General features: G+C 36.5%; 1 protein-coding gene across 2 annotated transcripts in view; it reads right to left on the minus strand.

Moving 5' to 3' along the window:
- Positions 1 to 509: 509 nt before the first annotated feature.
- DSC3 (desmocollin 3) overlaps positions 510 to 15,968 on the minus strand; it is a 41,533-nt gene continuing 26,074 nt past the window's right edge. The window contains exons 12-17 of one of the 2 annotated variants that reach the window (XM_022586892.3): positions 15,199 to 15,423; positions 12,856 to 13,071; positions 10,371 to 10,492; positions 6,150 to 6,392; positions 4,309 to 4,351; positions 4,143 to 4,228 (exon numbers count right to left, since the gene is read on the minus strand). In XM_022586892.3, the coding sequence (XP_022442600.1) occupies positions 4,325 to 4,351; positions 6,150 to 6,392; positions 10,371 to 10,492; positions 12,856 to 13,071; positions 15,199 to 15,423 (833 nt within the window). In that variant the 3' untranslated portion in view covers positions 4,143 to 4,228; positions 4,309 to 4,324. Of the gene's footprint in view, positions 4,229 to 4,308; positions 4,352 to 6,149; positions 6,393 to 10,370; positions 10,493 to 12,855; positions 13,072 to 15,198; positions 15,424 to 15,968 lie in introns of both variants that reach the window. The other variant, XM_022586891.3, reaches the window with a different exon arrangement.

The following is a 15,968-nucleotide window of genomic DNA, read 5'->3' on the forward strand; positions in this document are numbered from 1 at the left end:
GCAGAGCCAGGATTCAGATTCAAACAATCTGACTCTAGATTCCATGCTTCTCAGCCACTGTGACCCAAAATCTAACCAAACGAATTCTGCTGGACCTGTGGAACCAAGAATGGAATATTGCTTGATTTTTTTTTTTTAACTCATAATGTTTTTCCTTGACTACATTGCCCCTCCAAGTAAGAATCCTGTATCACTGTATTAATTCTGGAACATTCTGCAATTACAACCTTACAATACTTCTTCACCAGTCAAAATCAGCTGATAGACAGATATATAGACAGACAGTTAGCAGACAGTTAATATTTGTAAAGCTGTGCCCCAAATGGTGACCTCCTCCCAAATAGTATAATGATGTTGACAATTTGGTAATGACCCCTTCTCTAAAGTATTTCCCTATAAATACAATGAAACTATTACTAAGGATCTGTTTCCATTCCAGTATTAAGCACAATTTTGCAGCATGACCACCTTGGAATAATTTAATCTCTAAAAATAGCAAAGACAAGAAATCAAGTTAACATTGTTTTATTATATCCCAGATCTGTAAATATTGCGTTACACATTAAATTTTTGCTTATTTTAACCTGCCATGTTTCTCTAAAAGCAAAGTAACTTCTCTGAACAGCAAAATTAAAGCTCTGTTAAAAACGTTGCAAAATCTCACTGCATTTTAGACAATTAGCTGCTTCCTTACAAAAATAAGAAAAAAATAATTTGTACATTTACATAAAAATTCAAGAACATTCACTGGAAGAAAAATTAGAGCTTCAAAAAGATATTTTCTTTCACACTAAAATAGCATAATTTTCACCTTACACATGTAAGGAAAGAAGAATACTATATGTTATAAATGTTTACATTAAAAATAAGAAGCCCTTAAAAGGAAAATTACTCTATAAAATGTCTAAGTCTAAAAAGCTAGATTTCAGGAGCAAATTAGAAAACAGAAAATGGAGCATCACATAGAAAATTCAGACACCTGTTTAATTGAAGACATCTATCTCAGCGACCAGAGGGCCTCATTAGGAATCCAGTATTCCCCATGAATGCCGCGTTTGTCCTGCACAACCAGTTCAGGCCCGTCCTGAAAACGCTTTCAGACTCAGCAAGGAGTCAGCTCTCTTCTTGATTCCACACTCCAAATAAGCTGAGGCAGAGAAAGGGTTGGTGACACTTCACCAAACTCAAACGGCAGCTGCCACTGGCCTGCGAAAAAAGGAAAAGGAAGGGCCTGGCCTAGGACAAATTAAGAAGCAAACAATGTTGCTTCAGTGTGTACCACTCATGTCCCTTTTGTGGCCTCTCTTTTTGCCCTTGAAGGCCTGGGCTTTCATGTTCCTCTCTGACTGTGCAAATACCCCACTTGGGCTTGCCCTCTCCTGGAGTTCTCTGTGTCCCCACCTGACCACGTGATCTTTTTCTTTCATGAATTCAAACTTCTTAGTTCCTCTATTATTTAAAAAATCCTCGTAAGAAAGCAAACCCGGAAAAAGTAATTTATACTGAAGGGTGATTGACAGCCCGGAGTATTTGCCAGCTAAGTGTTATTGACAAGGTTGGGAGAGAGATTAAAGAAAGGGGGCCTGATGGGAGGGCTGATTTCCTTGAATCACATCTATGTCTCTTTAAAACAGGGCAGTGATTAGGGAAATGACATTTTATAGTTTCCAGGCTTGGATTAGAACACAGTGTAAAGGTGACAGATTTGAGGTCTTAGGACAGTCACGCCCCACTTTCGTAAGATTTACCCCAACCCAGCCCCCTTTAGCCTTTAAAATCTGACCCAGAGAACATGGTTGTTTGGCTCTAAATTTTTTTAAATGTCGATTGGTAGGAGAGACAATGAAAATGGTTGTAGAAGATTTATTTTTACCAGAATTAGGTTGAAAGAAGTTTTTAGTGTTAGCTCCAAGAAAAACATTTCATCTCTGGAAACCTGTCACTGGAAGTCAAGGAGCCCTAGCTGTGATAGCCAGTCACCAGTTTGCTCCCAGTCTGTAGATGCAGAAGGAGACTGCAAAGCAAATCTACAGTTCCGCGTGATCCCTTCTTTCCTTTCCACTGAAACCAGAAAAGTTTAATTAACTGTATACAATTCTAAACAAATTACATAAATGTACATGAACTATTTCCTGACATGCTTAGTTATCATGCAGCACCTAAGAACCAAACATAAGTTCTCTATTTTTTAAATCCTGGATATTTATTATAGAACATACCACACCCCTGCCTCATTTAAAATTAAATGTTTTTCACTTTGTTTAAAATGTTGTTTTTCACTTTGTTTTAAATGTTGCATTGATTAATGATTTAACCATTAATGACTAGTGGTTATATATTTAACCATTAATGATTAATGGTTATATATTTGACCATTAATCAATAAACATTAATATGTATGTATGTGTATATATATACATATATCCAGTTCAAACTGTATTCCTATGGAACATTGCTACTTCATGGGCTAGCTCAACAAATTCTGCCTCCAAAGTAAAATAAAGAATTTTTTTTTGCAGGGTCGGGTATGGGGAGCAGGTCCCAATTCTTCATAGCTGCAAAATCTTAAAATTAATTTAGTCTTATTATTTTTCTTTCAAACTTTTCTTCAACTAGTGGTACCTATTATTTGTTGTCTATTTTTTAAACTATCATTTGAAGTGAGTACATAATAATGTGCTATTAGGTTTATCATAAGATTAGATGTTAATTATTTTAAGTTTAAACGTCATTGCTTTGGGGAATTTTGCAAGGCCTTCCAGAGGCTGTAGCATGTGAACAAATTTGAGAAGCACAAAATTTAAGCAACACCTTGGAAGATATTAAATTGCACCTAAGGTTTAAGTTTCCCTATATTCATTTGATTCATTATAGCATTGTGTAATATTTACCTGCTTTAATAAGGAATAATGTATTTCATTTGAAAATGGTAGTGAATAGAAATGAATGTTAATGCTCATTGCTACTGTAACTACGATGGGAGTCTGTTTCTTCAGACTGATTCAATGGCGTAACTACAGTCCATCTAAGGATAAGATATTCTAATTGCAAATGACTACTGTCGAGAGAAAATAAAGAGCCATATGTGCTAAACTTGCAAATGAGAATATGAAAGTATAATTCTCAAGAGAAGAAAAGCAACTTTTTCTCAGCATAATTCTCATTACTGGCAAGTTATCAAAGGTAGTTCTGAATCTCAGGAAAAAGACTTGTGATTACAATCTCAACAGAAGATCTTTACATTAAAATACTGGCAATAGCTCTGTATGGTGAATATAGTTTTCTTTCTCGAGATTAAGGAAACTTAGATATATTCCTCATAACAGGACTTTTGTAAACCATAAAACACACTTTCAAAAGTATAAAAGCAACACAATTTTTTTTTTTTTTGGTCTACACTTTCCTGGTCTAGTTTTCACATTGTGGCTCTGTGTTTTTGAGACCTTATTAGGGCAATCTAGTATCTAGAACTGCTCTTCATAATCTAATTGCTACCCAGAAGAAAAACAAAATTCTAGCAGCCTTCAGAGCAAATGACCAGGTGCTATTGATTTTTTAGAGCTAAAAAATCCAACATAATTTACCATAACGATTAATATTCTACTTTTATCTAAATCTGGAATAAGGATGGAATTTCTAGCCCAGAGAGCTGTTCTACTATAGTCAGTCAAATACAGCTTCTATTGTTGGACTAATATTTAGCCAATGTATTTATTGGAAAAACATATGCAAAGAAAAGGAGGTCCTTTATAGACCTTAATTCCAGTGCTATAGCATGAGATTTGCTGGTTGTCTGTTTACTCAGCAGTAAAAGAGGCAAAATCTGTTTTAACATTTTAAACTTCCTGAAAAGATAAGTAACAAACTGTTTTAAAGTAGAAATTGGTATGTAGCATAATTCAAAAATTTTAGAAAAATTCATAGGTATTCATATTCATATATATCTAGATATAAATTAAATTTTACAATATCCCTTTCAGAAACCTCCAGAATGTCTGACAAAGATATGTCTAATTGTAGCACTGTAACATTATTTCTTTGTGCATGTTTCTGCTAAGGCAGTAAATTTGGTTTCCAAATTATTTAAAAAGTCAAGGCCATCCTCTTCCTGTTTTTCACTGCAGCAACCTACAGAACCAGCTGGAGACCCTCTTCCTTCATAGTTATACGTAAGAACATAATCTTGAGACGGCATGTGGTCTTCATCCTGATTACATAGATGCAGTTTCTGTAAAGTTCAAAAGAAAGGGATTGTATTATTGTTTTAAACACACTGAAAGATAAACATAAAATTTATTTTTTATTTACCTTTTCTGTTTAATTTTTAACCAGTGTGTCCTCTAATGGATTCCTACATACAAAAAATGCACATGGTTGGTCTATATCACAGCCATACTACAAAGTCAGTATATTTTACATTTCTAGTAATCCATACAAATCCAAAATTATGTATACACACTATATTTAAGTACATTTAAATTATTATTAAATTCTTACCCCTAAATTTTATATCTAGAGGTCAGGCTAGTCCACAAAATGGTGGCAATATGCATAGCGGTTAGGAATTTGAGCTTGGATAGTCAAGCAGTCCTGATTTGGAGTCATAGCTTGGCTTTACCAACTAGCTACATGACTTTGAGCAAGTTATAATACTGAACATCTTTAACTCTCAGTTTCCTCATTTCTAAAATAGGAATACAGACAATGACTATCTCACAGGATCATTATTAAATGATGAAATAATAATGCATGAAAAATACCCTTATTATGTCCAGCACATAGTACATGTTCAATAAACAAAAATCGCTACTATCTGCAGATATAATGTCAGTAAGATTACCACACTGTCTTCAGAATCAAGCTTCCGAGAGAGCCAAACCATGACAAAATAAAAAGATGCACCAAAAAGTTTCAGTGACATTTAAAATAATCAAGATAACTCACACTGCAAAAACCTGGCCAGAATAGAGACCAAGCATTCAGCCACATTTACCCTCGCTCTTTGTCACTGGCCTGTGTGCCAACTTGTCAAACTCGTGCACCTCTCCCCTTTCTCACCTGTGTACACATCCCCTCTCAAACCCAGCGCTTATTACCTTGGCTTACGTTAGCAAGTGTCTCTCTTCATGACCATTTTAGCCTCACGTCCCATTACCTGACATGCACATTGGAGAACACCCCTAAGAGTGTTTCTTAAGCTTCCCTCCTCCTCAGCCTGATCTTACATGGCTACTGACTGTCTAGAAACAGAAAAGGGATTAACATTTGAATTTGATGAAAAATATAAATATGCTGTGGACCTATGATAACCTACAGCCATGTCACAGAATGTTGCCCATCTACAGTCCATCAAAGGCTTTAGGGTTTCTGGACCAGTGTTTGTATTACAACAGCACTGGTACTCTCTGATAAAAGAAGTGAAAACTTAGTACCAGAAAGAATACTTAATTCAGTGGTCCTCTACTCAGGCTGCACGTTTGAATCACCTGAGGAGCTTAGAAAAAAAAAAAAAAGCTAAACCAATTAGAATCCAAATCTTTCAAGGTGAAGCACAGGCATTAGTATTTTTTAAAAGCTTCCCAGGGAATTTTGATGTGGTGCCAGGAATGAAAATCCCTTATTGAACCCCCCTATCTTTCACATCCTTGCTTTCCTCTGAATTAGAAACAGTTTATACATGCATGACGCTTTTTACATGAAAAAATAGTTCATATGAACCATATTATTTAATATTCACTCCAGAATTCTGTACAGATGCTTTGTTTTCACAGAGAGATGCAGATTTGATTTGGGGATTTTTGTGATTGTGGAGAATGAGATTTTTTCCCTATTCTTCTGTATTAAAAGAGTTCATGAGATAAACACACACCTAAAAATGAAATGCAACTTTAGTGAGGGATAGTAGAATCCTCCAATTTTCATGAGATTTTAGAAATTAAGAGAAATGTGACACATGAAATAAAAACTTTTATATCAAATACTGTAACAAAATCAAAGAGCAGGGGCAAGAATAATCAGAGAGTGAGAGAGAAAGGATACATTGGAGAATCTGAAAAAGAAGTTTCTGAAAATATATATTAATCTCAATTTCCTAATGTCCTCCACTTGGACATTTAAATTGCAGGGTCAAAACACTCAAGAAAACTCACTTCACCAAGGCGGGGCTGAGTGAAATTGTACCACTCCGAGTGGTCCATCTCCACAGTGCCTCCTCTGCAGGAATCCAGGGTGTGATGATGCCCGGCCCCCTGGCACAATTCCAAGGTCTGGTTTCCTCCTTTTACCATTTCAATGGTTTCCTGCCTGCCATTTTTGACTTCTGATCCCATAGTACCACAAAAGCCTTGGCTAGAGTTGTTGACTGTATCGGTCGTAAAGCCATTGGCAGAACACTGAAATAAGATAAAATAAGACAGTTCATATAGGGAGTAAATGGAGTCCAAGTAAAGTCGCAAGAAGGCAAAGGAGACAGCTCGTTTACTCAACCTTTTATTCATTCATTCATTCAACAGACATTTATCATTTTCCAATTAGGTGCAAAGATAGAGACAAGGTCCCTCAGTGGCTCCAAGAAGCTCTTACTCCAGTGAGGCAGAAAAATAGACAATTACTTTAAGAATGTGATTATGCTGATGTACAGGTGAACACAGAATGCTGTAGGGACACAGAGGAAGAGCATGAAAATTCAAACTCGGAGAAAGTAAGTGGCGCAAACTGGGAAAACTCTGAGCTGAGGGATTCCTACTGAGAAATAGGAGGAAGAATGCATTATCTGTAAGAGGGTCTAGAGGCAAAGCCAAATGGGGTTCCTTGGGGGTTCCCAACTTCAGCCTGTCGAGAATGCCTACCACAGAAAGTTCGGAGAGAGGAAGCTAGAGAGGTTATAAAAGGCCAGAGGACATAAAGATCTATATGCCATGCTAAAATTTTTAGACTATCTTGAAGATTATGGGGACTAAAAGAACGGTTTTAATAACAGGCAAGGGACATATTTTAAAAAAATCATTTTAGGCAATAATGTGAAAGACAAATAAGAAGGAGACAAGTTTAGAGTCATGGATATCAGTCAGTGAAACATTATAGGTGAAAAACGATAAGGATCTAAGCCAAAGTCAAAGCAGCGATGATTAAAAGAAGAGGATGGACTCCATAGAGTGCTTACTGGTGGTTAGATGGATGAGGCAGCAAAGGGAAGGGTCAGGAATTATTCCTGTGTGTCCTGCTTGTGCAACTAGATAGATGGTATGATTCACTGAAACAGGGAGGAAGGATGCACTTGCGGGTGAGAGGAGGGTGAGCAATTCAATTTTGGACGTGGTAAACGAGAAACCTGTGGATTTCCAAAATGAGTACATGAATATGTGGTCTGGAGCTCAGGTGAGAGATCTGAGCTGGAGTATAATTCTGGGAGTCACTTCCATGTAGTGGGGAGTTGAAGCCATGGGAATAAATTATATCACCCAGAGAAAACTGAAGACCAAAAGAAAAAAAGGCTAAGAATAGAACGACAAGAAACATCATGTTTTAAAGGGTGGATAAAGGAATTAGGGCTGTGACAGAACTGATGTGGAATAGCCACTGAGATAATACGGAACCAAAAAGCCATGACTCTCTAGCCAAGAGAGGATTACGGTAAGATCAATGGTGTAGAAAAAATCCAAGTAGGGTAAGAACTGGTTCAAATGAAGTAAGCACCCATGAGAGTCAAGTAAAAAAGTGGCCAGTGGTGATCTGTGTCAAAAGAATTTCCACAGAGTGCGGAATGAACAGGAAGTAATGTCATAGAGAAATCGAGTAAAAAATATTTCTCTCAAAAAATTCAGTTTCAAAGAAAAAGAAATATGGAGGGATCTAGGGGAGGACAAAGAGTCAAGGGAATATTTTAAAATGGAAAAGTCTTGATTAAACATTAACTTAATGCTGGAACTGAACACCAACCCTCCAGGCCACAGGTGAGATGTTCAGTTATAGCAATAACCTCTGCATGTCAGTTTGAATTCTAAACCATCACTTTCATGACAAGACCTCCGCTATAATCAGGTGTCATTGTGTCATCTTCTTACCAATTTATTTTTTCTATCTAATATGCAGAGTCTCTATCAAAACAAAGATTTTCAAGTTCAGATAATTTACTGAATCTGAAATATATCTATAAAAGTCAAACATATCATTTTACTGCCTTTGAAAAAAATACCAGAAAAGAGAACTGAAAAGTAGCCATTTGGTGGCACTGCTACCCTACATTTTTTGCTTAGGTTGCTGCTACAGTAAAATTCTATCACTCACACACACACACACACACACAAATCCTATTTGTCAAATCTCCTTGATGGGTACAATTTTGTCATTATAAATACATACTGAGATCATATTTCTAAGCTAATAAAGGGAGAATTGAAAATAAACTAAAATCAAAGCTGAATCCACAGTACTGTTTCACATTCTCTAATCTCTGTTCCTTCCTCCAAGTTTATTCTCATAGGGCATCAACAACTCCTTCTCCATGTCAGTGATTTTCAAATTTACTTTTCCAGTCCTGATTTTTCACACAACTCCTAACCCCATCTGAATGCCTTTGACTTAAACTCAGATTCAAAACTAAAGTTACCACCTTTACTCATTGTATTAAAACGAGTTTACACATTCACCGTGAAATTTTGTTGCATTTTGTAAAAATATGCCTAAAATTATATGCTGGTATAAATTAACAATTTCAAGTCCTTTTGAGAAGTGTTCCTAATAGAGAACAGGTAAATAGGTGTATGTTATGGTGAAGTGGCCGATCAATGCCACCGACTCCAGCATCAAATGGCAAAGAAAAAAAATTAAGTACAGCTCAATCATTCCATTCTCAGATATAAAATAAGAGCTTACTATGAGTCAAGGACGATCATGGGGCTAAATCTATTTCCTGAATGGAGAGATAATTACAGGGTTCCACACATAGGCATGTCAAGCATAGAGGAGTCATGATTTTGCCTGATGGTGGGAAGGAAGTGAAAGAAATAGTCGATAAGAAAGGCATCGTCACCTTGAGATACAGAAAAGGCCTGATATAAAGTCACTGTCCCGGGCTATAGCTTCTGTCACATTGACTCCACTTTTTATTTTATTACTTAAAAGAAAACAATTTTATTTATACATTTAAAATATTTCTTATCCATCCCTATTTTAATTTTCCAATAACCATTATCCTAGTAGAGTTATCTCATGCTTAAATTATCAAAAGATCCTAATCCTTTATCCTCCCCATTCCTAACGTCTTCCTGTTCTTGTTGGTCACCCTACTGATTCAGTATCACACTGCTCACGTTATGCCACTTTCGTGCAGAAAGCCTTGACTGGCTCTCCCTTACCAAGAGAATAAATCCAAAATCCTTAGTGTGCCACAAAAAAGTTTCATCCCCCATCCCTCTCTTACTATATCTTCTCCCTCCAGAACCTAAGTGTCAAGCCTCTAGTCCAAAACATCATTTCTTCCATTTCAAATCAATTTATTTAGTATTTGGTGAATAATCCCTAAACTTTGTCATCTCCTTTTTTATTCATTAGGCTGTTTTTCTCCATCTCTTCACTTTCAAACCCTTCGTGTTCTTTATGGTACAGAGTAATCTGTACCTCTTCCACCAGGCCTTTCTGGTTGATATCCAGACATCATGAATATACTTATGTATCATCAGTATCTTTGAACTCCACCAGTGCCTATCATATTGGGGCTAATAGTTTACTGTCACATTCCTATTTATTTTTCAATTTCTCAAGAATGAATTGAAATCTTTTCGAGGGAAGAACATGCCTTGTAATAATTTTTTACATACTTCCCGCAGAACAAGAAGCATAGTGCCAAGCACCTCAGAGGTCCCAAGAAATATGTAAGAAAAGAAAGTGGCAGTATTGTTCCAATCTGCCCCCCCAAACACACACTTTTTTGTAAACATATATCTTTTTGATATTTTTAGTTTATCTTGAGAACTTTCAGCAAGTTCTTCCTATTATAAATGGTCAAAGAGTTAGATAAACAAACAATATCTGAAAATATACATTGTAGAGAGCAGTCAAAAAGATTCTTCTTATAATAAATTCACAACATCAAATAATATGTTTTAAACCGTAACACTAGAGAGTAGAAAAAAGATAACTAAAACAATACATCTGGTTTAATAAATGCCCTATAAAAATATTTGAATATTGACAGATAACATATTTATGTCTACAGAATCTGTTCAAATGAAAAATAGAAATTAACTCCTAAATTCTGAAATAACTTCATGAGGATGAGTTAAAGAAATTGTGGGAACTACTCAGAGATAAATAGCCGTATAAAAAAATTAATAAAATAAAATTCAAAAATTCAAAAAAAAATTACTTACCACTTTATCATCTCCAGGTGCTTCTGTGTTTGAGATGATTAAGTTTTGCTGTGCCAAATCTTCAGGAAAACTTTTTTTATTTCTGGCACTAACAAGTCCACATACTACAGTTAGCAATATAGCTGAGTTAAAAACAAAAACAAAAATGTTTAACATGCACACAATAAAATACTCATCTTTTATTTCTTATTACCTAAGGTGCACAGGAGGAAAACAAGTCACTGAGCATGGTGTCCCACAAATTACCCTGGCCCTTCTAAATGAACAGGCCATGATTTAGCTTAGATTTTAACATTTAAAGTGATTATATGTATATTTTGATACACATATCTTCAAGAGTTTGGATTCCACCCATCATTTAAGTATTCTGAATCATGAATTTTTCAAAAATCAATGACTTTTTTTTTTTTTTTTTTTGCGGTAAGCGGGCCTCTCACCACTGCAGCCTCTCCCATTGTGGAGCACAGGCTCCGTGGGCCATGGCTCACGGGCCCAGCCGCTCCGCGGCACGTGGGATTCCCCCGGACTGGGGCACGAACCCGTGTCCCCTGCATCGGCAGGCGGACTCTCAACCGCTGCGCCACCAGGGAAGCCCCAATGACATTTTTTAAGACAAAGACTTTAAAGAGATTTACTGATTCCCAAAAGAATGGTTTGCCAATACGAAAAGATAACAAAGCAGACTTTTCTTCCCAGAATAGATTTATCTCCAAGTATCTTAATTAAACTTACTTTGTATTTTGCCTATTCAGAATTTTCATTCTACATCGTAATTGTGGGAGGTTGAAATACATGATAATAAAGCTAACAGCAACAACAACTCTTTACAATGTTCTACAAGCCCCTATACCAAGGATTGCCAACCTACGGCCCCAAATCCAGCCCACCATGTTTTGTATGACTCATGAGCTGTGGTTTTTATATGTTTAAATGACTGAAAAATATCAAAAGAATAATAGTTTATTACATGGGAAAATTATATGAAATTCAAATTTTAGTGTCCATAAATAAAGTTCTAATGGAACACAGCCATGCCTGTGGTTTAAATGTTTTCTATGGCTGCTCTCTCGCTACAAGGGCAGATTTGATTGGTTACAAATGAAACCATATGGCCTGCAAAGTTTAAAATATATACTATCTTGCCCTTCACAGAAAAAGTGTACCAACCCTTGCCAACTCTGTGTGGCCCCTTGTTACCTTTCTGGTTCCACTTCCTACACTCCTCTTCCCTCATCCTCTCTCTACTCTCAGGCCACACTGGTCTCCCTGCCTTCCTTGATTTCTCAAGCATTCCCTCACCTTAGGGCCTTTGAACTGACTTTCTCCTCTGACTGAAAGCTCTTCCTTAAGTATTCTTGGCTGCCTCTTTCACCTTTTCCAAAAACCATCAGTGATAACCTTCTCAGTTAGGCTGGCCCAACCATCTACTGAAAATTACTATCACTAGCACCCATCCCCCGCACTCACCCACACACACTTTACAGCACCAGAGACCCTAATTATCTGGCTCTATTTTTTTCCTCCACAGCATTTAATTTATTTATTACTTTACTGTCACAAGGCAGACTTTGTTTTGGCTTGTTTGCTTTTGTCTGCTTTGTTCATTGATGAATCCCAAGCACCTAGACAGTTCTGGTATATAGTAGGTGTTCAATATATATTTATTTTTTTGAGTTGATAAAAGATAATAAACACTTATTAGAAATGTACCATGCTCTGTTTTAAGCTCTTCACATGCATTAACTCAATGAATCTCTGGTGCTACCCCATAAAATAACCCACTACAATTATCCCTTTTTACAGATGAGGAAACTGAAGCACAGTGAAGTAACTTGCCCCAGGTCACATGTCTTACAAATAATAGAGCTAGGGTCCAAACCCAGACAGTCTGGTTCCAGAGTCTTACTCTTAACCACTAGTCCTATCACAGAATAAAGGAACAACAGCTAAAGTAAGCTGAAGGATTGAATGGAAATGAAAAGAGAAGAAAAAATACGGCACCATTGGGAACTACATAACTGGTTAGGAGGAGGTTAATAGAATTTAATTAACCTGGTAGGATACACCCAAGAAGAGATATTGCTGTGATTTGAACACCTCCCATAAGTCTGTAGCTGAAATGAAAATGACATGACATGAAAGTGGCTTTTAGTGGACTTGCATATGGCAGAAGTTTTAGATTGTTTGATTTAGCCTTAAAAGGGGTAGTATGAGGACCAAGAAATTGAAGTTATACATTGACAGGTTTGGCAAAATCTAAGGCATTTTCAACAGTTCTGTCCAAGTATGAAATCTTTGATCTCAAAAAGGATTTTGCTTCTTCTCACAGAAAATATTCACTCAGAACTCAGAAAATAATACAAAAAGAATTTGTAAAGGGGACTCACACCTGACAGATAGCTGGACAAGATTTCTTTTTAAAGACCTTTTCCTGCACTCAGATATTTATTTTATATTTCAAAGTCAGGTAAGTAAAAGGACTTACAGAAAAGCAATGCTATACCCAGAAGTATCGCGAGGATCGCCCATTTGCCAAGTATCGCTCCTGCAGTCACGCGACATTGATCTGGATGAGTACAATCACAGAGGTTCACTCTCAAGGTTTTTGTTGCAGATTGACCTTCTCCATCTTTTACAGTAATGGAAATATAATATTCTTGAAATTTGGCATCTTTCCGATATGAAAGATGGGCAGCTGTATCTGAAAGAAAAGAATGATATTTTTAATGAACATTGATTCCTCCTCTAACATCTGTTCCACCACACCTATTTTTAAAGACACTGTTCTCAAGGAGCCACCTTCCATGTGAAAATGGATAAAAAAAGATGACGATCTTCAACCTTTTCAGGCACTAATATCACCAGATGTATGTTGCCCACTGTAACTTTTTAGAAGAGAGGCTTAAAGAAATAATTTGGCATTGGAGTGACCCAGCAGCCTTTCAGCAATATTTAGTATTCCCTTATTTCCTCCCTTATCTACAAGCTAATGATGCTAGATTGGCTCTTGACATACACTCCAAGCATTTCTCTAAAGTACCAGTTTATGGTACTCATAAAAATTTAACACCAATAGTTACACACAAGAGATGTCTTAAGTTCATATTTTCTTATCCATTTATCTTCTGGTACCTGTCCACTGTCTTTATGTATAAGGTAATTTCTCAAAGGGCAACTGACCCTTGGTATTTAACACCTTCCCTGTGGAAGTAATCTCAATACCAGAAAACTAATTAACATCACCCAGGCTAGGTATAAGGCTTACATAAACACAGACATATCTATATCCTAACAATACAAGTTTTTACGAACAGTGATATTTCCCCAATGAACTTGCTACCTTATTTCAATGACTTTATTATCAACTGACCAAAAGCTCCACACACTTTCAATGGCAATTGCAATCTTTTGGGTTTTTCAATAAGTGAAATGACAAAATACCATAATGCACCTCCTGGAAGTGATCTGTAATTTCTAAGCCTTTCTTAAATGCACTGTTAGAGCTGTTGAGAACTTCAAAGATTTCTGGCTACACCTCAGACACAAAGCTCCCCAGAGGAATGTGAATTACCACTAAGGTTTATTTGGAACTTTTCAGGATTATATTGTGTTTAAAGTAAAATCCTTCAAATCTCTCTCGTCCCTCAAGACCACAGGCTTATTCATTACCTCAAGACCAAGAGCCATATTCATGTCCATTCACTCGTACTAGTGCAGCAGCCTCTGACTTTCCCTGCTACTCAACTCTGCACTCTTCAAACTGCCCTCCTGTTATCAATGTCACTGTTTTTAAGACATAAACCTGGTACAGCATTGCCTTACTTGTACACTCTCAATGCGTACCTGCTGTCACCAACCATACAAAGGTCAGCCTCCTCAGCTAGTACATAAGGCCCTTCATCACCACTCCCACCAAATCTCTCGGCATTCCTACTAAAACCTTCTAAACTCTAACAACCCTGATTTACTTATTGCCCTAGTATTTTCCTGGTTTCATGCATATTTGTTTATCAATTATTGATTAAACAAACATTTATTAGGCAGTTAGTGTCTACCAAGCACTGGGCTAGGTGCTGGAAATACACAGATGGGTTACAAATGTTCTGAGAAAGTCACGTATTAGAGCAGAAAGGTAGACAAATAAGAATACAACATGTAGATTACATGTAGATACAACAGGTAGATAGTAGGTGTTCCATAAATATTATGAATTAATATCAAGCTAAGAAGTGGGAAGGAGGTAGTCTAGGCAGAAGGAACAGCATATGCAAAAGTTGAATTGCATGAAAGAGCACAACATAGCAACAAAACAGCAGTGAACTATGGCTATAACACAGAAAACTGTACACCTCAGAAACCACTACTGTAGCAGTCTGCACTGCAGGCTTCAATGCCAGGCCTCTGTCCACAGCCCACCATGTTTCCTTCCAGAATGTTAGAGAGTGCTTATCCCACATACCCAGATCTCTCATTTCCAGAGTTTGCTTACACTAAAATTTAAGCCTCCCACCTTCTGTTCTTTCCTCATTGCACAGTAGTTACTTCAAAAACACAGCAAGAACAGTTTGTTTTAATGATAAGTTGCTCAATATTTTAACAAGGATTTTTTGTCTTTGTTGTAAATGTAAATTCTGCCTTCATAAAAATTATGATTTTTTTTCATTTTATGTACAAAACACAGGTCCCACACAATGTGTGCAAAAGTTAAAGTTAGCCTTCTAAAATATGTTCATGAGAATCCATTTTACATTATGCTTCACGTGAGTAAAGCAGTAAATCCATTCTCACTTATTTCAGAGGATATAAATCATTATTTTTGATGAAATACCATTAACTTTGGCAAGGGTCCATAGTCTGTTGATTTCTGGAGAAGTTTTTGCCAAGCTGAAGTGAAATGGAGCGCCGTGGATGGGCTCGTCAGGATCAACAGCTGAAATGTCAACATACTCCATCTTTGGTTTGCAAATTACTAGATAATTTTGAAGTATTTCTGGTGGATTATCATTCTCATCTTCAATTTTAACTGCAATGGTTCCAGTACATGATCTACCATCTAGGAAGAAAGGAAAAAAGTTTAGTGTAGTTCATAGACTTTTATAGTTTCTTAAGAAAAATAATCAACTAGATTCTACATATGATGTATGGGGTTTTTTTTTTAAATAAACCCTGATCATTAGAGAAAACGGTAAATAAGAAGGTAGATGGATAAATGAAACCTGTAGATCACCTAAAATGAGTATGCTGTTGATAGTATCAGATATAACTGGCCATAAAACTTTTACCAGAATTATTACCAAAAAGTAAAACTAAATGTCTGAATTTCAAACTCTCTATTTCCTTGGGTTTCTTTTGGTCCAGATGTTAAGGAACAGTAAAGTGACTACAGAAAAGTTACTCTAATCCTGGTACACATTTAAACCACCTAGGGAGATTTTAAAAAATATACGATGCCCAGGCTCCCCAACCAGGGATTCTGATTCAGTTGGTCTGAGGTAGTGTCTACACCTTGATATTTTTTTAAATGTCCCAAATTATTTTAATACGTAGCCAGGGTTGAGAAACTCTGGGTTACTTTAAGGAACAGAATTCAAGGAAAGA

The sequence above is a fragment of the Delphinapterus leucas genome, chromosome 14 (genome assembly GCF_059928025.1).
Source record: "Delphinapterus leucas isolate spDelLeu-1000000601 "Yukka" chromosome 14, BTC_Dleu_Yukka2, whole genome shotgun sequence".
Classification (NCBI taxonomy): domain Eukaryota; kingdom Metazoa; phylum Chordata; class Mammalia; order Artiodactyla; family Monodontidae; genus Delphinapterus; species Delphinapterus leucas.